The 25,149-nt window shown below is 32.3% G+C and overlaps 1 protein-coding gene across 4 annotated transcripts in view; it reads left to right on the forward strand.

The window, feature by feature from the left end:
• The window catches only part of PRKACB (protein kinase cAMP-activated catalytic subunit beta), a 110,737-nt gene that overhangs the window by 48,845 nt on the left and 36,743 nt on the right, over window positions 1-25,149 (forward strand). Inside the window, exon 1 of one of the 4 annotated variants that reach the window (XM_079139870.1) lies at window positions 14,370-15,332. The exons of 2 other annotated variants lie outside the window; for them this stretch is intronic. In XM_079139870.1, the coding sequence (XP_078995996.1) occupies window positions 15,323-15,332 (10 nt within the window). In that variant the 5' untranslated portion in view covers window positions 14,370-15,322. Of the gene's footprint in view, window positions 1-14,369; window positions 15,333-15,364; window positions 15,926-25,149 lie in introns of those variants that run through there. One more of the 4 variants, XM_079139871.1, reaches the window with a different exon arrangement.

A 25,149-nucleotide genomic window follows, 5' to 3' on the forward strand; every position in this document is an offset into this window, starting at 1 on the left:
TTATAAAATTTACTCTGTGGTTTTTATAGCACCTGGATACTTCTGTGGAACTTATTTGATTTGTTCTTTTACTACATTAGAATTTTCTAAACTTTGTTGAACTGTTTTTTTAAAAAAGAAAGGAAGAATATTATTTGTGCAAAAATTTTTCACTGAAAAGATTTTGATTATAGTTGGTCTTTACTACATGGCAAATTGACAGGTGAGAAATTTCATGAACTATCAAGTATTAAAATATTAGTACATTATTAAAATTTTCTGTGTGACAAAAGCTTTTAATTCCTTCTATTTGTCCTGTTCTGTTAAATTACAGTCTCGTAAATAAGTCCTTTTGAAAATTGTTTTTATGCATTTTAAAGATTTTTAAAGTTAGATGAGGAATGAGGATAGAATTGAATTAATTTTTGTTTCACCTATTCCACCTAGTAGGTGTTTAGTAAGTGTATCTTTGATGAATGTCATGGGATTTTAATAATGTTTGAACTATATTCTCACTGTTTTTAAGCTATATGGACCCTATATGTTTTCTGAAATATCTTTTAAAGTCTAGAAATGGAAATTAATATCATGAACCATGATTTCTTTTAGAAAAACAGACTGATAAAATGTTGTTAATATGGTTCTCTCTTGTGAAGTCAAAAAATAAGACAAATGGAATCATTGTGTACAAATACAGTTAAGAACAAATCTTGTAGTTCAGTAAGAATGATAGTCATAATATAAGAAATATTTAAAGAGCAACTGAATGTTCATTAACTAACTAGTCCTCCTTTCTCCTCTCTTTTTCATATCCCAAAAATATAATGGACAAAATCATTTTATTTGTAAGGAAGAGTATGGTAAGCATGAAGCTCTAGTTTGTTCTTATGGATTGTATTGCTATGGAGGAGAAAACACTGGTAGCAGCAGAAACAGAAATCCTTTCATTTCAAAATTATGAGTTTATTTTTGTGATGAAAACAAATTTTTATTCATTTGTTCTGTGAGTTAGGGAAGAAGTTTTGACTATATGAAGTTTTCGTACAAAACACATTGTTCAAAGCTACTTAAAGCAGTTTACTTGTATGACTTGTTTGACAAGAAAAAGACATGTAATATCTCCTGATGATACTCTAGATATACTTGTTTCAAAGTGCTATTTTAAGAAACAAGTTTTAAAAAAGGAAATAACTAAGTGCAAAAGCAGCATGTCATTTTTAAAAAATTAGTTTCATGAACTATTGAGTAAAGATCAATTACCAATTTAGGTATATAGGAAATGTAACTAACTTTAATCCAAGGTTCTTCTCCAGTGACATATATGGGAAGAAATATAGAACAAAGGCCACACACTGATTTCTAGGTGTTTTATCTCTTATTATTAAATTAAATAACAGAAATTCATGTTTGATAATATAAATATATAATGAAATTCTGATGCACATAGAAGTGCATGAAGTTCAAAGGAAAAGCATAGAGGAATTCTTTTCATTTTGACTCAGAACGAATGGAAGAATTGACATTATTGAGTTCTTTCTAGAAAACTTATTATGGTTAGCTTGTGAATCTTCCTTTGATCATAAGTAGTCTGGTGAGTTATATGATGCTGAAATTAATAGAAGTTTTGTGATTTAAGTCTGATTTTATATATTTAATGAATGTCTAACTGCACCATTTTAAGAAGTAAATAGGTCAATACTATCAAGCACTCTACTTGTCCTTCCCTACCATGAATTGACAGGCTATTTCTCTTATAGATACAAATCCATATTAGTGAATCTTTGGTGTGAATACTACATTGAACAAATAAGCAATTTCAAATATGAATTTTTCAGGTACAGTTAGATAGCTAAAGTGATTATAATAGACTATCTTGTCAATATGAGCTTTCTGAAGTTTTTGCATTCTTTTACACAATTTACTTTCTAAATAACCCAATGAATCTGTATCATTGTAACTTCTAAATTAGAGGACTTTACACTTCATCTTTTCATCTACTTTTTCCATTTGCAAGTTTATAAGTTTATCAATAGTAATCAATTTCTATGCATTTGGTAAACCTACCATAGTCTGTGAACAAGGTTTGGGAGAAAATAAGATTCAATTCTTACTCCCCAGAATAAGAGTAGGAAGAGCAAACATATAAACACGATAATATTGAAGGCATTTTGATATTAATATTTCAGGCTACATGCTATTATTAGTGAGGAGCCAATGCAGTTTTTGAAAGTGGAAAATAATATAATGCAACCTTAATATGAAAAGTCTGAAGAATTTTAATTAGCATAATACAGGATAAGTTAACCTGCTTATTCTACTTTAGGGAAATACACATAGGTATCATTTGTTTTCTGTTTATGCTGGACCCTTACAACTAGCACTTTTGACACTACAATGACCATGGCAATAAATAGTCAGATAATGGATTCCCTTTGTAATAATGCTTGTGCAAGATACTTTTGTCTGGAATTTCCTTTTCCTACTTCTACCAGTGGTAAGTTTTGCTCATAGTTAATGCTCCTCTCAAATATCACCAAGGAATCCTACTCCTCTGTCCTTCATCCTGATTAGAATTCATGATCTCCTTCTTTATGTTATCCTATTATCTTCTACTTACTGTTAATATGACTTATTTTATAGTGGTAAAATTATTTTTACTTTTAGTCTTATGTTGTCTCTCTCCCCTCTGATTTTAAACTCTGTGAAAGTCTAGAACTTGTCATTTTATTTTGGTATTGCCAGCACAGTTCTCAATAAATGTTGAGTTGTTGGTTGATTAGCATTTAATATACTTATGCTGATCAACTGCCTCTGATTTTTTTCTATTATGATCTTTGCTATTTATTTATTATTTATTTGGTGCTGAGAATTGAACCCAGGGGCCATTAACCACTGAGCCATATCACCAACCCCCTTTTTAAAAATTTGACACAGGGTCAAAGTGTCTAGAGCTTTACAAGTTACTAAGGCTGGCCTCTAATTTGGGATCCTCTTACCTGTGCCTCCTGAGTCACTGGGATTACAGAAGTTAGCCACTGCAACTGGCCAGCAATTTATATTAAAGGCCTGTAGGCATTCATTGAAAGCAGCAAAATGCTGACCTGATCCTGGTAAGTACCACATTCAAGATACTGAAACTTCTGTGTTACCTGTGTATTTTTTACCATGACTTTATAATTAATAATTGGAGCATTCAACAGACTTTATTGTAAAGCTGAATTGATTGGAATATTAAATGATTTGAAATTTGAAAATATTTCCACAGACTTTTAGCAATATCAAGTAGTATGTCAAGTAACTAACGTAATGAGATGGTCTTACTTCATCATACTTTGTAAAAATAGCCATAGAACAGTGTTAGAAAAGGCAGATTACCTATATGCTCTAGATAGTGCCTCCAAGTGTGGCCTTGACCCAGCATCATTAGCATTGCCTGAGAGTTTGTTAAAATGCTTGTTACCTGTGTATCTCTAATTATCCTGTAGTCATAATCTACATTCAATAAGATTCCCCGGGTGATTCATATACATATTAAAGTTTGAAAAGCACTTATTCCCTAATAACATTTGAATCTTATTTATAAATAATATATCTTCAGGAGAAAATTAGGAAACCATATAGAAAAGCAAAGACAACCAAAAATCACACACAATCCTGCCAAAAGATAACCACCATTAGTATTTTTGTGTTTTTAACTTTTTGCTATTATCTTAAAGATGTTGTGATAAACGTCCTTATAACTAAATCTTTATGTATATTCCAGATTATCTTTATGTTTTATGGGACAAATTTAAAGAATCCATTAATCTCTCAATGGATACTTAGATTGATTACATATATTGGCTATTATGAATAATGCTTTAATGCACCTGGGAGTGTGGATATCTATTCCGCATCTAACTTCCTTTCCTTTGACTGTGTACCCTGAAGTAGGATTGAAGTAGGATTGCTAGATCATATGATAGTTCTGTATTTAAGTTTTTGAGGAATCTCCATATCATTTTCCATAATGGCTATATTAATTTACATTCTCACCAACAGGATACAAGTATTCCCCTTTTTCCATATCTTCTCCAATATATGTTACCTTTTGTCTTTTTGATAATAGCCATTTAACAGGTGTGAAGTAACATCTCCTTGGGGTTCTAATTTGCATTTCCTTGATAATTAGTGATGTTGAACATCTTTTTTTATATATTTGCATGTTTTCTTCTGTGAAATTTTTTCTCAGGTCCTTTGCCCATTTTTTCATCAGATTATTTTCTTGCTTTTAGAGTTATTTGAATTCCTTATATGTTTTGGATACTAACCCCTTATCAGATGGGGTAGTTTGCTAATATTTTCTCCCATACCATAGGTTGTTTCTTCACTGTTGGTTGTTTCCTTTGCTGTGTAGAGAAGCTTCTTGCTTTGATGCAGTCCCATTTGTCTGTTTTTATTTTCATTGCTTATATTTTGGGGTCATATCTAAAAATTGATTGCACAAACCAATATCAAGAAGCTTTTTTCTCATATTTTCTTCTAGTAGTTCTATAATTTCTGGTCTTACATTTAAGGCTTTAATCCATTTTGAGTTTTTTTTTTTTTTTTTTTTTTTTTTAATAACTTGCAGTAAGGGTCTGACTTAATCTTTTGTGTGTCAATATCCAGTTTTCCAAACACTTCATTGAGCAGATGGTCCTTTTCAATTGTGCTTGGCACCTTTATCAAAGATAATTGACAGTAAATGTATGAATTTATTTCTGGACTCTCTACTGTATGCCATTAGTCTTCATGCTTGTTTTTATGTAAGTACCATGCTGCTTTGATTGATTACTCTAAGTTTGTAGTATACTTTGAAATGAAGTAGTGTGATGGTTCCAGTTTTGTTCTAGGATAACCTAGAAGAAATACATAAATTCCTAGAAACATATAATTTACCAAGACTGAATCATGCAGAAATAGAAAATCTGAGCAGATCAACAACAAATAAAGAGATTAAATTAGTATTAAAAAAAAAAAAAAACTTCTAATTAAAAAAAATCCCAGCACTTCCTGGTTTCATTATAAAAGATTTAATGCTAGTTTTCAAACTCTTCCAAGAAAACTAAAGAGGATGGAAGGCTTCCAAATTAATTTTACAAGGCCAGCAGTACCCTAATATCAAAGCCAGACAAGGACACTATGAGAAAAGGAAATTTCAGGACAATATTTCTAATGAGCATAGGTCCAAAAGTCCGAACCCAGAGCCTTGTGCATGCGAGGCAAGCACTCTACCAACTGAGCTATATCCCCAGCCCCCAAAAGTCTTAACGAAAAACTAGCCACTAAATTCAGCAGCACATTTACAGGATTATACACCATGATCAAGTGTGTTTTATCCCTGAAATGCAAGTTTAGTTCAAGTTATGTGAATCAATAAATGTGATACAACATAAAATTAATAATAAAAGCTTTACAATCATTTCAATAGATGGTTTAAAAGCATTTGGCAAATTTCAACATCCTTTCACTAGATATGCATGCAGACTTTGAAAATAAGACATTTTCTAGGAGGAGGTAATAAATTGAACCTGGAAGAATGATATATTCTATAGAGTTTGAATATTACTTGCAAGTCCTAAAATGGTGTCTGTTTTTAGCTCTGGGGTCCAGTAATGCTATTTAAAAAGTATGGCCCATTTGGGATACAAATAAGGTCTCATCTTTTAAATATTCAAATTAATCACTGACATACCCATTTACTCAAACTAGCGGGATATTCAAGTAGTTCTTTGCTTGGGGCCTTCTTTTAGTCCACTTTAAGTAAACTTCTGGGTGTCTGTTCATTCTGAAGAGACTAAGCTTTCCAAATGTTAGGTGAAGAAAGAGATGGGTAATTGGATCTCGTCTGAGCTACTACTGATTTTGTCACTGTTGCATGGTTTCATAATTCAAAACTGGTCCCAACAAATTTGATGTGTTCTTACTCTTTTTGATGTGATGCCACTGACCTTAGTGATTCTGAATGAGAGGATAATAAACTCTTTCTAGTATTGTGCTCATTCAAGGCCTGTATCACAGGACTTTGTTTCCGTAATTTATGTTCACCTCCTTAGTCATCTGACTTCCTTGCTAGGTTAGGTATGTGAGAAGGTGCTTTTAGACCGTTTCTACACTGTACCAGAATCTACCCTCCTTTCTTGATCAGGGATAGCAAACTAATGGTCTGTGACCCAAATATAGCTTGCAGATAAGTTTTGTTTTACCCTGCATATTATCCTTAATTAAGCCATAATTAAGTTGTCCACTAAAATGATTCTTCCCACAGTAATGAAGACTGACTTCATACCTACGTAGAGAAACACTTTAAAAAAAAACAAAAACAAACGAGATATAATTTTCATGGCATAAAACACCCTCATTATAAGTGTAAAGTTCAATGTTAATTAGTAAATATATAGGGTTGTACAACCATTGCCACAATTGCTTTAGAAAATTTCTGTCACTCCAAAACATTTGTTGGTACCCAGGTGCAACCAATCTCCACTTCACCCCAACCTCAGATAAACACTGGTCTATTTTTCTGCCTCTAAATTTCCTTTTCCAGACATTTTATGTAATTGGAATCATATACTATGTAATCTATTGTTTCTGACTTCTTTCACTTTGAATACTTCTGTGGTTCATCTTTGTTGTAGAACAAATAAATAATTAGTTCCTTGTTGAAGTAGACCATGTTGTATGGCTATAGCACATTTTCTCTATTCATTCTTTAACTGATAAACAAGAGAATTGTTCTCCATTTTGTGCTATTGGGATGTTACTATACACATTTAAAAACAAGTCTCTGTGAACATGTGTTTTTATTTCTCTTGGATGGTTATCTGAAAGGGGAACTATTGGGTCATAAAAATTTATATTTACATTCTCAAGAAACTACCAAACTGCTTTCCAAAGTGGCTGTACCATCTTACATTCCTACAGTAATGTAAGTGGATTTCAGTTTCTTTATTTCTTTATTCTTGATATAATCAATCTTTTTTATTATTGTCATTCTTTGGGTATGAAATGGTATTTCACAATTGTGGTTTCAGTTTGTATTTCCTTAACAACTGAAGATGTTGAGCATAATTCATGCTTTTAGAAGCTATTTATGTATCAATTTTGGAGGAATGTTTTTTCCAAATCTTTTGTCCACTTTCAAAATTGAGTTGTTTGTCTTCTTTTTATCAAGTCTCAAAAATTATTTATTCTGAATATAAGTTCAGGATAAGAATATATTTATTTTGCAGATATTCCCTCCCAGTCTATAGCTTGTCTTATTGTTTTGTAAAATAATATTTTTGAAAAGTTTGTAATTTCAGTGAAGTCCAGTTTATCTTTTTCCCTTTGTGGATTATTAATGAACTTAAGAAATCTTTCTCTAACCCAAAGGAATGAATATTTTTAATCTGTGCTTTCTCCTGTAGTCCATTTTTTTAGTTAAATTTTTATATGGTGTTAGATATGAATCAAACTTCTTTTTTATATGTATATCTAATTTTTACTGCTTCATTTGTTGGCAAGACTTTCTTTTCTCCATTTGACAAATATCTTTGTCAAAAAACAATTTGCCATACGTGTATGGGTTCATTTCAGAATTCTCAATTCTGTCCCAGTGAACTATGTCTATCTTTATGCTTGTTCCAAAGTGTCTTGATTACTGTAACTATAAAATAGGTTGTGAAGTCAAGATGTCTAAGTCCTCCAACTTTGTTCTTCTTTTATCAAGTTTTTTGGTTTTTTGTTTGTTTGTTTGGCTATTCTGAATTTTGTATTTCTAAATAAATTTTAGGATTAGCTCATTAGTTTCTAAAGAAAAGCCTGCTGGAATTTCCATAGATAGTATGTAAAATCTACAAATTGATTTGTAGGAAATTGCCATCTTAACAATATCGAGTCTTCCAATCCATGATTGTGAAATGTCTCTCCGTTTATTTAGATGCTCTTTCATTTCTGTAGTGTATAAATCTTAAATTATTTTCTAAGCATTTTATTTCTGTTGATACTATTGTGAATGAATTTGTTCCTTAATTTCATTTTTGGGTTGTTTATTATTGCTCAATAATTTTTTAATTCTAGTAGGTTTCTTTGTAGATTTCTTAGATTTTTTTAAAGATGAAGTAATGTTAACTTTACATAAAATTTTATTTCCTATTAATCTGTATGTTTTTAGTATCTTTTTTTTTTTTTTTTTTTTTCCTTGTTGTGGTGAACTGGCTAAAACCTCCAGTGCAAAGTAGCATACAAATGGGAGGGTCTTATGCTCAGTCTTAAGGGGAACATATTCCATATTTTACCATTAAATATGTGAGCTACTGTGGTTTTTCACTCTCTTCATGTCTTTTATCTGTCTAAGGGAGTTTTTTCTGGTCTTATTTTATCATGGCTTAGTTTATGGAATGCTGCTTCTGCATATGTTGAGGTGATTATGTGATTTTTGTCCTTTATTCTATTAATAGAGTATGTTCTGGTTAATTATTTTTCAAAGTTGAACCAATCATGCCCTCTTGAAATAAATCCTACACGACTGTGGTATATAATCCATTTTATATACTTATGACTTATGTTTGCTAGTATTTTGATAGAGATTTTTGCAACAGTGTTTGTGATGAATATTGGTCTGTAGTTTTCTTATCTCTATAGCTTTGGTATCAGGTCTCAAAGAATGAGTCAGGAAGTGTTTCTTGTTTTGAATTCTGATTTTGATTAGGGTTAAGTATTATGTTTTAAAACTTCATAGAATCCTCCAGGGAAGCTATTTGAACCCAAGCTTTTCTTTAAGTGTAACTATTAATTTAACATTCAGACTTTTTCTTCTTGTTAGTCTTTGTACTTTGTGTCTTTGTAGGAATTTACCATTTCATTTAAGTTGTCTTATGTGATTGACATAAAGTTGTTTATAGTATTCCCTTATAATAAGTTCTCTAGCATCATTGGTGATAACGTTGTTGTTGTTTATTTGTTCTGGTAATGGGGATTGAACACTGGGGCTCTTTACCACTGAGCTGTATCCCCAGTTTTTATTATTATTTTTTTCTTTTGAGACAGAATCTTGATAAATTGATGAGGGTCTCACTAAGTTGCTGAGGATGGCCTCAAACTTGCAGTCTCTCTGCCTCAGCCTCCTGAACCACAGAAATTACAAGCATGTGCCAACACATCCTGGCATCTTTTCATTCTTGATTTTGGTGATTAGTGTCTTTTGTCTTATTTTGTTTTAATTGTGGTTCCTTTTTGCTAAAGTTTTATCAATAAGACTTTTGGTCTTGTGAATTTTTCTCTACATTTTCCTATTTTCAATTTAATTGACTCCTGATTTTCTTTTTCTTTTTGATTTGATTTGCTCTTCTATGTTTTATTTTTTTAAGGCAGAAACTTAAATTATTGATTTGGGACCTTCCTTCTTTTCTTCACTAAATGATTAAAGCTATGAATTTCCCTCCAATCTTTCTTTTATCTGCATCCCATAAATGTTGATACATTGTAGGGTTTTTTCCATTAAGTTCAAAGTATTTTCTGTTTTCTTTTGGGATATCTTTGTGATTTAATATCTATGTATTTGGGGACTTCCAAAATTTCTCTGTTGCTGATTCTTATTTAATTATGCTTGATCACAGAGTATATTTTAAAAGATTTAACAATCCTTTCAAATTAATTGCATCTTATTATATTGTCAAGAATATAATTTTCATGTGTACTTTAAAAGAGTGCATTATGTTGATGTCAGATTCTGTATTTTATTATGTCAAGTTTTAATGGTTTTATTCAAATTTTATGTATACTTGTTAATTTTCTGTCTGCTTTCAGTATCAGTTATAGAGAAGGCAGCATAAAATCTCCAACTGTTGTCGGGTTCTACATTACAAAGGTCCAGTGAGTGATGGAATGCATATATAATGGTGAACCCATAAAATTATAATGGAACTGAAAAATTCCTATCACCTACTGATGTTGTAACCATCATATTTTCATAGTGCAATGCATTATTCACATCTTTGTGATAATGCTAGTGTAAACAAATCTACCATTCATATAAAAATATAATAAACACAATTACTTGTAGTACACTATACTTGATAATAAACAGCTATTAACTGGTTTATATATTTCCTATATTGTACTTTTTCATTATTTTAGAATGTATTTCTTCTGCTTATATATATTTAAAAAATTTGCTGTAAAACATGCCAGGTTATAAAACCAGCAGCAGTCTCATACATATCATGTTATTCTGTTTATAGCATCTCTTTCTTTTCTTTTTTCCCCTCAGTGCTGGGGGTTGAAACTTGGGATACTATACCACTAAGCTACTTCCTTACTCACCCTCCTCACCCCACTACAAACACTTTTTTTTGAGTCAGGATCTCCTTAATTTGCCCAGGCTGACCTCACACTTGTGATCCTCCCACTTCAGCCTCCCAGTAGCTGGGATTACTCATGTGTATCACTGCATCCCCCTTATTGAATCTGTTGATTGCATAATTTTCTCTTGTACTTGATTTAATTTCATGTTATTTTATTCATCATGGCCACTAAGCATGAAATCCCTTGCTAATTTTGCCACTAAGAGGCCAAGTCACATGTCTGACCTGGAAATATAAAGTGATGAGGGACTACTTAAGTTGAAAATCAGTGATGGTTATTGCTCACTAGTCAGACCTGTCCCATTCCACCATAGCAGGGAGCTTGAAGAACAAGAACAAAGTGACAAATAGTTAAAGGATCTGCTTCATTAAAGTCAATGAGACTAACAAAAATGTAAGAAAAAACTATATTGCTTATGGAGACACTTCTAATGACTTCAATAGCACAGAAGGTATCCCTCTTAGCACCATGATGATCATGGCCAAAGCAAAATGATTATATGCAAGCTTGCAAGAAAACACTGGACTTTAGTATGATGAATTTACTGCTAGCTCTGGGTAGTTTAAAGGATTCATGAATCATTGTTCATTATATGTGAAAATGAATGGTGAGTCTGAGTGCTGATGGGAAGGCAGCTGAAGAATTTTTAGAAACTCTATATAAGCTCATTGTAGAGGAAAATTACTTACCAGACCAAATCTGACAAGAGCAATCTGGCAGAGCAGTAGGCTATGCCGTATAACCTAGTGTATAGTAGGCTACATCATCTAAGTTTGTGTAACTACATTCTGTGTTTGCACAACAATGAAATTGCCTAATGACATATTTCTCATAATAGTATGAGAAATGTTGTTAAGCAGTGCATGACTGTAATTTTTGAATTATTGACTACTGTCAGTTTTTATTTTAGTATTGTGCAGGCTCTTGTGTTCAAAGCATATACATTTCTAACTGTTAAATTTCCCAGATGTATTGACCTTTTAGTCATCATGAAATGTCCAGTTTATTTCTTGTAGTTTTTCTCAACTATAAATCTGTTTTTTCAGATATTGAGATATTAGTCTAGGTGTATTATAGTTACTGTTTGCATAGTTTATCTTTCTCCTTCCTTTTACTTTCAGCTTATTTATAGCTCTGAACTTAAAGTGTATTGCTTATAGGCAGCATGTAGTTGGGCCTTCTTTTTAAAATCCAGCCTGATAATTTCTGCTTTTGATTTGTTTCTTCCATTGCATTTAATGTAATTATTGATAAAATTGGATATACATCATCCATTTTACTATTGTTTTCTATACATCTCATAGTTTTTGTTGTTTTTATTGTTGGTTCTCTTTTTAATGCTATTGTATTAAGCAAATGTAAATTGTTCCATTTGAATTCCTCTGTTGGTTTTTTAACTAAATTTTAAAATATTTTTAATAGTTGCTTTGTTGGTTATAATGTGCATTTTATTTTATCACAATCCACTTCATGGTAGTACTGACAATTCTAGTATAATAGATCTACTATGATCCAATATAATTCAATTTCTTCTTCATATTTGTTATGATTTTCACATATATTATTTTTATATATTTTATAAACCCATAAAGTACAAGGTCCTGTGTTTTATCCCCCCACCAGATATGTATGTGTATGTGTGTATATAGATATAAAGTATGTTTCTTATAGTTTACCATTTCTAGTGCTCTTGATCTTTCCCTATCAACTTGAGTTATCATTTAGTGCCATTTCTTTTCAACCCCAAGGACTTCATTATGCATTTCAGCTTTCAACATGTACGTTAGTTGTTATTTCTCTGTGAATGTTCTATTTCAGCTTTGTTTTGGGAGGATAGTTTTCCTGGATAGAGAATGGCTAGTGGACATTTTTGTTTCTTTTTTCTTTAGCACTTCGAGCATGTCATTTTGTTGCCTTCCATTCTCTTACTTCTAGCAAAAGTCATCATTAAGGATGTTGCTTTTCCCCTGTACATGATTTTGCTTTTTCTGCTTTTTAGACTTTCTCCTTGTCTTTATCTTTCAGCAACTTACCTATGATGTGTCTAGGTACGGATCTCTTTGTATTTGTACTAGTAGGCACTAAACTGCTGGGTTTTGTAGATTATTATTTTTTCTCTCAAATTGGGACATATTCAATCATTACATTTTTCAAGTGTTTTTTTCTTCACCGTTTGTGCCCTCCTCTCCTAATTCCTATTATATGTATGTTAGCATCCTTGATATTCCACAGATTTCTAAGGTTCTGTTCTTTTTTCTTCTTTTTTCTTTATGTCCTTCATGCCAGATTATTTCTGTTGATCTATCCTCAAGTTCATTGTTTTGATCTTTTTGCTTCCTCAAATCTGCTATTGAGCCTATAATAAGTTTTAAATTTTTCATTATTGACTTTTCAAGTCTTATGTTTATTTTTTAATAGTTTCTCTTTATGGATTGAAATTCTCCATTTGTTATATAATTGCCATTGTATTTTTCCTGTAATTCTTTAAACACAGTATCCTTTTAATTATTTTGACCTATATATAATAGATATTTTGAAATCTTTGCTAAATTCTACATCTGAGTCCATCCAGGAGCATTTTCTACTGATTTGCTTTTTCTCCTCATTAGGGATCACACAGTTTGTGTAAAATACTTAAATAAAATCATGTATTTGTAGCAGCTTTGAATTCTGATTATTTTTTTCTTCTCCGCAGGTTACTTTTGTGTATATTTTATTTTGTTTTAATAACATCTTTGTCTTAATCTATGGAATCTGTGTGCCCCAGATGTGTGACTACTGATTTCTCTGTTCTGTTTTTGGTCTTTTTTTCCCCTGCCTTATTCTGAGTTTTATTTTTTAACCTGGCTTCATAGGGGTTTCCCTGTGTCTCCAGAGCTTAGTTGTATAATCATCAATCAGAGGTTGTGCTCAAACTTTGAACCAGTCTGTACTCATGGAACTGTGTGTGGATTGGGGAGCACATTTATTGTTCAGGCAATTTTTAGATCTGTACCAGATTTAGCTTTCCACTGGACCCTCTTGGGTCTCCCATGTGCATGTCACAGCTTCCTAGTCAGCCAGTGACATGTGGATAATCTTAACCTCTCTCTCATTTCATTTTCTCTGGTAAATTTCTTGTTAGTTCACCAGTCTGCTGCATACTTCTCGAAAGCCCATAACCTTAGAATAGTGAATCTGGGCACTTCCCCAATAATTCTTTACTTTTTTTTTTTTTTTTTTAATTGACAATAGTATTACTAATGTAGAGTTTGGGGTCTTCAGTCCAAATCATGTCAACTTCCTTTGGCAGTGAAACTATAGTTTTCATGACCAGCTCTACTCTTATAGAAGCATTATACTAACTGAACTGTGAAGAAATATGAATAGCTACAGACAAGAACATCACAGACTCCCGGTGTTCTAATGCAAAGTTCAGTAATATTTCATGAAATACTTTCAATTTGCTTGATTACCAGGACAATGAAACCATTGTTTTTGACAATTTTGTTTAGCTTCAGTGTGTTTCTAGGGGAAGATTTTCTGAAGTACTGTCTCTGGAATTTCAGAAGTCTTGCCTCACCTGGTAGCCCCCCTATCGTTTAATTAGTGCATTTTGATTATATTAATAGTGAGTTTCATTGTTACATATTCCTACATGCACATAATTTCCCACAACCTTTCTTTTCCCTCTCTTTTTCCCTCCCCCATCTCCTTTCTATTTTCATGGGTCCACCACCTTCTTTATATATATTTATTCTTCTCTCTAATTTACACATATGAGAGAAAACATAAGACCCTTGACTTTCTTAGTCTAAATTATTTTGTTGAACATGTTGTTCTCCAGTTCTATCCATTTTCCTGCAAATGTCATAATTTTGTTCTTTATGACTGAATAAAATACCATTGTGTATATATACCATATTTTCTTTATCCATTCATTTGTTGACAGAACCTGGGCTGTTCCTTTACTTGGCTATTGTAAATTCACTGCTATAAACATAGATTTTCATGTAATGCTGTAGCGTACTAATTCTTCTGAAAAATACCAAGGAATAGGACAGCTGGGTCATATGATGGCTCCATTCTTAAGTCTTTTGAGGAAACTTCATGCAGATTTCCAAAGTGATTATACTAACTTACAATCCTAACAACAGCAAATAAGCATAAAAATTCCCTTTTCCCTACATTTATCAGATTTTATTATTACTTGTATTCTTGATGCTGCCATTGTAACTGGAGTGAGATGATATCAGTGTAGTTTGGATTTGCATGTTCTTGATTACTAAAGATGTTGAACATTGTTTCACATATTTTGTTGGCCAAATGAAGTTTTTATTTTGAAAAATGTCCTGGTTCATTTGACCTGGCAACTTTTAAAGTTGGTAAATTTGGTTTCTGAAGTTCCACCTAACAAGGCACCATTCTCTAGGTCCTTTGTACCATTTTGGTACAAATTTGGGGTCTCTGGGATTGGAACAACCTGTCCATCTTGCCATCCAGTTTGCCCACCTTGCTATAGAAACTGTCATCTTATTCTTGTTTGATGTGAGGAATTTCATACTTAAACAATAACTACTGGTAACTTTTTTTTGAGTATTGTCTTTTTTGGAGTAGTTTATGGATGGCATCTGATCCTGTTTGTAATGCTGAATTTAATGGAAGTTTATAAATAAATGGTTCCTCTTTTATAAATGTATATATATATGTGTGTTTGTGTGTGTGTGTGTGTGTGTGTGTGTGTATTATTACATTTTGTCTGTGCCATAATACAGAATGTTTAAATGGTTAACATTTGTGCTGCAGTATAGCTTTCTGGCTCATGAAAAATGAAAGCTATCAGCGATCTGGGCAATAAGATTCATCGCCAATAGTCACTAGCAACAGCACACAGCATTTTAATATCAGTGAGGTCCACAGCTAGCAGTAAGAGCTGGTGTAATTGAAAGACGTTTAGGTGCAATCATTCTGCTGTTTGTTCCTTGCCAGATTCAACATGGGATTGTGTGAGTATTTGAAGAAAACAGCGATTTTTTTGTATCTTTAGAAGATGTAAAAAGGGTAAATCAGTGCTTAAATTTAAAGAACGTGGTAATTTTAAAATCATGTGGCTCTAAAAGAAAAAGGTATTTTATTTGTTTGGGTTGATTAAAGCTTTAGAAAAGCTACTCCTTGGTTACAAGTGAACCGATAATTCTGGTCTAATGTTGCCGTGGTAACAACTCATGCTGATATAATTGAGAACATCTTATACATCCTGGCTCGAACATTTTCTCCCTGCCATTTTGAGTTGTTCTGGAGGTATATGAAGGAGGCTAGGAGAACTAGCTTGAAAGAAATTAAATCTAGTTATACACACCGTTGGCATTAATCTGATGTTTACTGGTGTTATCTCATGCTGGGCAGTTATGCTTTGCTTCTAGGGGCTTTTCTTTTTAAAACAAAAGAAAGCTCTTCTCATTTTCTGTGTGCTGCATGTTCCAGTGTATGTGTTTACACCATCGGTTCTTCTACCTCTAGAGATTAGCATAACTCCCTTTGCTGTTGGATTGTTGTTTTGAGCAATATGTTTTGGAAGGGTTGATTTTCATCATGAGTGGTAAGTATGCTCTCTGAGACTCTTCAGCTATCTATATATGTATTTTTTAAATTAATCTAAGAAGAAAAATATTTTTTAAAGAGACAGTTAAAAAGTCAGGACTGCAATGAATTATTACATTTTGTGTTGATGCTTTTGCAAGTAGGTATTATAGTAAACTGCTTTTAAAAGCCACTAAGAACTGTGAACAATACCACTATTAGTAGTATATTAATAACCAGTTTCAGTTTTCTTTATGGTTTGATTTACTGTATTCATTTGGCAGTATTATTAATTGTTACATATTGAATAATAGAAGATCCATAATGAGAATTTGATTTTAATATCGGATCCTCAAGATAGTTTAACTTTCCTTTGATTAGCTTTGTTATCCTAACACTAATTTTTGTTAGCTTCTTCTTTGACTATATTTTAAAAAATACTAATCTTGAAAATAAAATGCTGCTAAAATTTTGTTGATTTTTTTTGTTGTTGCTTTTAACTACAGTTCATGGAGAAATAGGGATTTTGGTTTTGGAGGCTTTGTTACAATTTTTAAGAAATACTTTATTGGGGAAATAACTTATTAGAATAAGTACATTGTGATAACTAGTCTCCTTTTGTTATTATAATATGATTTATTTTTTTAAACATGTCCAAAAGTCTTTTTTTTTTTTTTTTTTTTTTTGAAAAAATATACTACAGTATATACTGCAGCTTATCTTAGGGCAAAAGCTGTTCCTTTCAAGCCAAACCTGCTGCTAAAAATAGATATCCTGTTGTTAGAGTGAGAAATGTTTGCTCAGAGCATAATTCATTAGCATCTTTTCGCTTAACTAAAAAAGAAGCTGTTTAGAAGTTAATCTCTGATTCAGATGTCATTTTTAGAAGTGATATATGATTTCTCTGATAACATAATGGTTCTGTAATTTATTTTGAAAAGATTTAGAATTGGAATTTTGACCTAGAAGATTTGGATTTTTGCTGTTTAATGATAAAATTCAGTCAAGGAACCTTTTCTTCCATAACTGGAAATCACTTCATTATTACCAATGCACATTCTTTATCCTGCTGCAGTACAACATGAACCACTTCACTGTTGTTATATGTTTGTTTACAAGTGATATCATATGCTAAAGGGACGTTTTTTACATGTATAATACTAAGAGTTGCCTAGATTATTATTTTCCTGTTTTCGAAGTAGACCTTCTGATACAGTGTTTTAAATCTAAACTAATATTATAAAATCAACATGTGAGCATAATTTCTATAATACGAAAACCGAGGCTACCTGATCATGCTGCTTGTTCAAATCAGTTCAATGTGTGTTTTCTCTTTGAAAGCTGGGCATATAACCTAGAATTTTTAGGTAACCAGTATGATGTTCTGGAGGTTTTATAGTCTGATGTATTGGTTTTAGGTGAAGAGAATTGTTGTTGCTTCTGTATTGCTTCATTTTAAAGCTATGGATTAGAGATAGTATTTTATATCGTGGCCTTTCCTTACAGCCTTTTTCTACCACAAGAATGGTGGTGATAAAAAATAGATACTCAGTTTTTCAAGATTGTTCAATTTCAACTAATTTCACTTACGTTGTAAGTGGTTAAATGTCCTAGCCATTTCAAAATATGGAAAATTACAAGTGAGGTGTGGTTTTATTTGTAGAAATAAGCAAATGCTAGACCTTTTTTTCTAAGTCTATAAATGTGCCTCTGGTTTTAAATGTATGTAGTACTTTTTTCTAGTTATAAAGCTATTCCTTTTTTCTGATAATTGAAGGTTAGTTTTCTCCGGGAATCTATCTTTGGCCTTCTTTTAATGCTACGTTCTCTCTGAATGATCTCATCCATGCCTATATCTTCAGTCACTACCTGAACATTCAGTTCAAAAGTGGATTTTGTCTTCCCATCCCCAAATTTGTTGCTTTATCATCGATTTTAATTTCTGTTAGTGATCTCATTGTCCATGAAGGAAGTAAAAACAGAAACCTTGTTTCTAACTCCCAGACATACACTTAGTCATTAAGTTCTATTGATCGTATATCAGAAATGTCTCAAAAATCACTCCATTTTTCTTCAATCTAACAATGAAAATGTTTCTAGATCAGACATTCTATACCTCTTCTCAACCCTGTTGCAATAACTGTCTCACTGTTCTCCCAGCTTCCAGTTTTATCTCCCTCCAGGTCATTTTTCACACTACAGTTTTTAGATTGCTGATGTGCCCATTTCTTAACCCAAAATGAAAACTTTCCAATTACTTTATTTGCATCTGTCTCATAAATTTTAACCTGGCCCTACTTTATCATATATAAATCCTTGCCACCTTTCCATGTTTATATTTTTTATCATAAGAATTCTGAGAACCACTATGCTTTGGAGTGCCTCCATTATTGATCCTGTGGAATTAGGTGATTTCCTTATACTCTCAAAGCAGCTTATAAACTATAATTTATTGTATTATTATTGTATTATATTGAAATTATATATTTATAATTTGGTGTCTAATCTCTAAATTTTGAACTTGTTAAGCCAAGGCCAGTGCCTTGTTTATCTGTGTGTTTTCAGTGGCTACCTTGTTATTTCCTACATTATAAGGATGCCATAAATACTGTAAAATAAATGAATGACTAAATAGTATTCATTTTTTTATAAAAAAGAATACATATTGTGTTATCATTGAAAACTATCAGTTTGTGTTTTGTTTCAGGAAATACAATAATCATAACGTTTCCTTATTCCAGCATCATCTTTGTAGCATGAAGTAAGATAAAAATGATTAAGAAACTAAATTGTACCAATCAGAACTTTTATCTTCCTCGTACTTAAAATATGACTTGAAAGTCTAAAAAGAGCTTTCACCTTTCCTGTCTAAATTTTCTTTCTTGCTAATACCCCTTTTTGTGAAGCTTTTGCTCTTGTTAAGAAAGCAAGTTTTGTCAAGAAATATACAAAACACCTCTAAAAATCAGTTGAATTGTCTTAAGGCCATTTTGATTAGAGGAATTATCAGTTACTCGAATAGGCTAAAACAGACAAAAATGCAGGTATTATCAGACTACATAGTTATCTCACGCAGCTCAAAGGCATAAAGTAGAGTTGAGTTTTACCAATACTAGAAATGGAATTTGGAAAAGTGCCTGGAATCACAGCAGCACCTTTCTCGGTTTTTCTTTCAGAGATCACATGACTACTTTATTTTCTCCTTGTATCTGTCTTATTATTTTCACAGTGTAGAATAGGTTTCTCTGCTGCTTGTACAAGATGGAGCTCAGTCATCTGACAGATTCAGAGTTCATGTGTGCTCCTGGCTTATCAACATAACTACCATCAGTATATCAAAATCCTAGGTGAAGAATAGCAGGGAGGGAGAGATGGAGAAAGGGTAGTCAACTGGTACTACATTATAGTTAGGAGAATTTGGGTGATTATAGAAAATGGTAATGTATTGAATACTTTTTTAAAAAGCAAGAGGAAAGGATTTTTAATGTTCTTACTATAAAAAAATAATAAAAATTTGAGGAGATAGATTTGCTTAGCCTGATTTGAACATTCTACAGTGTATCCATATATCAAAACATATGGTGTCCCATCAATGTGGACAGCTTTTATGAGTCAATTAAAAAAAAAATCCTAGGTGAGAACTCTGGTCCAGCTATAATTGAGGGCAGCTCTCTGAAGAAGACATTAATCTACTGTGAATCTCAGGAATGTTCCAGACTTGAGCACAAGCAATTAAGTCCACTGTGCAGATCTTGACTGAAAATATAAATCACAAAACTGAGAAAACCACATCCTGGAATTAAAGTGTGTGGGGTGGGGGGCAGATTTGCCCAGAAATGTACAGGATCAGATAGATGATCAACTACCAAAGCCTAACTAACAGTTTTACTTTGAGTAGTTTGCCCTTATGGAAAAGAGAAATAATTGTTTCACCCTCACTAATTCAGAGAGATGAGGCTTAAAAAAAAAAAAAAAAAAAAAAAGGACTGTGGGAAAAGTGAGTAAAAGACCCAACACTGCTAATTACTTTCACTCTTAAACAGTTATATTGGGACAATTAAGAATTTATTAGTTATTTCAAGTCAGTAACATGACTTGACCTTTTCCAGCTATGACAGGGCTCCACCTTGATTTGATGCATTTCACCACCAGCAAGGAACCCTATAGTCCTGCTACCTTCTCAGTGCCTCAGTGCCGAAGGTCACTGGATTATTCAGCTGATAATGTAAATATGTATAAACTGAAAGATTGGATGAATTGATTCTACCAGTACCTAAATAGGAAGTGAAAGTATCCAAAGAAAATTCACCTACTTTATTTGTGAGGATTTTTTCCAGTACTGGGGATAGAACCCAGGGCCTTGTGCATGCTAGGTACTACTACTGAGCTACTCTCACCTACCTTATTACTACTCAAGGTTTGCAAAACTTCTCATTCTTCATGAAAGTAAAAATGAGAAAAGCAACTCTATGTAGCCTATAAAAGAGGTTATACCCCATTAAAGGATAAAAATTGGGACCTGCAAAAGGAGGGGAATAAGCAATGTTTTAAAAATATTTCTGTGGAAGGGTCTAAACATATAATATTACAGATAGTATCTGGATTTCAAGCAAACATGGAATCTGTAAAATAACACATGATAGAAGGGATAAAACAAGACCAGGATGAAAAGAGCTGAGAATCAGGCAGGAATGGAAAAGAAGCATAATGATGTGAAAGGCTTACTGTGATGGCAGTAAACCTGGTATGTGCAGAATATAAAGCTGCATTAAAGAGAGTAAAGAGCACTTTAGTCTCTGTAGGAAAGTAAATTAATGATAGAAAGAACTATCCTGAAGCCTTCCAGAAATAGGGGAAATGGACAAAATAAAAATTATGAAGTGAAAAGTGTGTTAGATAAGCATAGGTCATTCTACAAATTGAATAACATCCTCATAAAACAGATGTGGATAAAACAACAAACTTTAGCTGGGCATGGTGGCTCATACCTGTAATTCCAGGGACTTGGAAGGCTGAGGCAGGAGGATCATGAGGTCAAAGTCAACCTCAGCAACTTAGTGAGGCCCTAAGCAATCCAGTGAGACCCTGTCTCTAAACAAAATATTTTAAAAAGGGATAGGGATGTGGCTCAGCAGTTGAGTGTCCCTGGGTTCAACTCCTGGTACCAAATCAAACCAAACCAAACAACAACAACAACAAAAGATTTTACCTGGAAGCTCAGGAAGCTGAAGCAGGGGGTATCACACATTTGAGACTACCCTCAGCAATTTAGTGAGACCCTAAGAAACTCAGTGAAACCCTGTCTCAAAATATTAAAAAATAAAATAAAATAAAATGCTGGGGATGTAGTTCAGTGGTAAAACACCCCTGGGTTCAATTCCCAGTACAAAAAACAAAATAAAACAAAACAAAAACATAACTTCAGAAAACTGTTTTTGTTTGTTTGTTTTTTTTTGGTACTGAGAATTGAACCCAGGGCCTTGAGCATACTAAGCATGTGCTCTATCACTAAGATATACACTAAGCACAGGAAAACCTCCTAAAAGAAGAAAAACCTCTATCTGTAGATTAAAAATTCTCATTGTGTTTTCACAAATTAACAAAGACCCCAACACTTAAGCATATCTTGGAGAAATTTTGGAATTTCAAGGATAATACATGAATTCCACAAACATTAGGTCTTTGCATCTTACAGCTTAACATGAAACTTGTCTTATTAAAAAAAAAAAATCCAAGATTGGAGACAAGATAATTTAAAAATCTTTCTAGGGAAAAAAAATTAATGAAATGCACCAGCACCTTGACATGCTGAATAAGCTATAGCGAGCATCCCTTTAAATGAATCCCTGAATTAACAAGAATTAAAATAAATCCCATGTGCAAAAAAGGAAGTGGTTGATGAAAAACCACAGCTATAAGGGGAGCATACTTTGCCTTCAGATTTTCATCCCTTGTTAGCCAAAGGGCTTTCATTTTAAATGATCTCACAAAGACAAAATGCAAGTTCTTTGGATGATACAGTTTGGGATTTCTTAGACTGCTCTATAAAGCCAGTGTCCTGAAAGGATCATGACCTCAGTGAAATCACATAGTAGAAAATACAACCTCTGCAAACACAGGGCAAAAGGGAAGCTTGTATTTCTTAGCTTGTGTTCCTGGGGCAGGGGAGGGATATGTATATGTGGATGTGGAATGTCTCTCCTGAGAATTCATAATCATCTGCTTCCCCTCAAGTGGGTTTCAGGTTTTAATCTGTATTAATTGTGTGGTCTAGGAAGCACCAATAAAAGTATATCATCAGAACAGATTCAGGTAGGTAATATATGCTGTATGCCAGACAGAAGCTAGTACAAAATCCTGTACTGGAACAAATCCTCATTCAAGCCTTTCAGGTTTTTCCACAGATAAAGCTCCACTGAACTTTAAGTTCACAGTTCAGAAATAAAAGAGACAAACATATAAATTGACTATATAAGATATTCAGACACAATAGTATTAGACCCTCAGAAGATTGTCAGTAGAATTGTCATAGGCAGACTACCATTTAAAATTAATGACATAAAAAGAAGTTTTATATATCTGTAATAGAGCCTCAAAATATATAAAATGAAATGGACCCACTTAGAAGAAGAAATTAGAAAATGTAAGACATATATATATATATATATATATATATATATATATATATATATAATTTCTACCCAAGCAATTGGGGAGCACTTACAAAGTTGATTATATAACTAAACATATTCAACAAATTGCAAAGAATTGATATACAGGTCACAGTCTTTTGAGCACAAAGCAATTAGCTACACTCTATAATAAAAGACTAATTAACAGACACATAAATGCATATATATGAAGACTTAAAAATTCAGATAACTCATGGGTCAAGTATTAACTCAGAATAGAAATTTAAATTTAAACTATCAAAACTATGGAGTGTAGAGATAAATTTTTAAATGTTTAACTTCGGAAAAGAGAGAGACATTCATGATGTAAGAATTCAGGTAAACAAGTTAGGAAAAGCATAGGATGGTTAATCAAAATAAGAAAAACTGATGAAAAGACATAAGACTGAGCAAAGATCAGTGGAATAGAAAATAAAGAGCCAAAGGTTAATTCATGGAGAATGCTTTTAAAAGAACTGATTAGAACCATACCTGTTTAAAAAAATTGAATCATAGTTGAAGTTTTATTCAAAACATAACAAAGTTAGAACCAGACAGTGCTATGACAAAGTTCTAGGAAATAGTAAGGAACAAAAATTTCAGTTTTGTGCAGTCTTCCAGAGAATTGAGAAAAGAAGAAATATTCTTAAAATTCATTTATTGAGTCTGATATAGTATTATAAGTAAAGTACAGGAAAAGCAACTTAGTTTAAAAACATTTTCTCTGAAGTGAGAAATACTGTCATTGTTTCTACATCGTTGAACTGTTGGTCAGATCCTGAACAGTAAGACAAGAAAAAGATGGAGAGAACAAGATTGTCATTATCATAGATGATGTGTGATTGTCTACACAGAAAATTCAGGGGAATCTTCCAGTGTGATTTTTAGCACTGAAACGAATGTGGCAAGACTGCCAGATAAAAGATCAGTGTGTAAACACCATTTGTGTTCTATACATCAGCAACAAACAGAAAAGACAATTACAACAAAAAATGTCCCTTTAATAATAGCAGTCCAAACTCTAAAGAAACTGGGAATAAATCTATTAAAAAAGTAACAAGTTCCTTAAGGGAAAAATTGGCTAATTTTTCTGAGATATTTATTTAGTGTTACAAAATTTGTCATCATGCCCATTAGATTAGTAAAAATTGGAAAGTCTGATGTTAACATGTTTTGTTGAAGAGATGAAACATCAAAGATGTGGGAATATAAATTAACACAACAATTTATTGAGCCATTGGTTACTAAGTTGATAATGTGCATCCCCCATCCCCTAGATGTATAGTCCTAATTTTTCAATGTTGGGCAACAAGGAAGAATATTTGAATTCAGATCACTGTCAGGAAAATCTTTGGCATGTAATTGTGGTAGATATATTTCTGTGAGAAAAATCTCAGTAAGCAAGGATAAAAACTGCATTTCACATATTTCCTGGGTCATTAGTTTTATGACTGAGTAAAGTATAAACTTTCATTACAAAATCCTATAGTAAGATCCTTCATTTTAATGTCTTGGATGGCCTAGATTGATGGCATCCCCTGGTAGAGAGCAGGTTGAGAGAGAAAGCACATACGTATGCTAAGTTGTGAATAAATATACTATGCAGATTAGTGTATTCATCTGTTCTTTTAAATGCTAACCAAATAAGTTAATGCAGTTTTCTAGAATTTATTTATGTCAAATATATTTAGTATGTATTTAAATACATGTCTCATAAAGGTTTTGGATTTTTCCATATACAAACTAAATAAAGGACTTTCTTCATGGTTTAGTGAGTCAGTCAATTATACTGTTCACTTGTAACCAAGACTTGATAAAGAATCAACTAATAGGAAAGCAGAAGAGTGAAATAGACATTAGCATAGAAATACAGCTTTTATTTTTTACTAAATTTCTGAATGCTCAGTCATGCTTGACTTTAATCTTTATAGAAAGACTGATATCTTAGAAATCAAAAGTAAACGTGGTGCCATCCATTAAACCGCACAAATATAACTGCAGCATTAAAGTTACCTTTTACCCACTATTATTTTTAAGATTATAGTGGATTTGCTTCTTTTTTTTTTGTGAATTTGCTTTTAATGAACATGGTTGAATATGGTGAGGCAAACAAAGCACCCCTTAGCAAAGTGAGTACAATTATCCTTCAGATTTCATGGACAGAATGTTGTAATTTGTTAACACATTTCCAGAGTAGGGTTTTTGTTGGTTAATATGTATCTCTCCAAAGAATTTCTTGTAATCCTTATATAAAACATTTTTTTTGATGTCTGTGCTCAAGTATTTTTATATTTTATTTCTTTGTGTAATATACTAGCAAACATATGGATGGGTAACGTATTGTGGATGTTATTTTATATGTTATTTAATCTTAAATTTATTTATTCTTTTTGATCAAGCACGCAAATCATCAGATGCATCTGGTAGGAAATCACTTTTTTACAGAATAATCCTATTACTTTGATTGATATAAGTTGCATTTTTATGAAGTATTTTGTGGCAATCAGAATATTTTATATTTAGTTTTTTCATGAGTTCTATTTGCTGAAAAGATTTTTAGCACACTGTGTAC

Source organism: Sciurus vulgaris (assembly GCF_902686455.1).
Source record: "Sciurus vulgaris genome assembly, chromosome: 1".
NCBI lineage: Eukaryota > Metazoa > Chordata > Mammalia > Rodentia > Sciuridae > Sciurus > Sciurus vulgaris.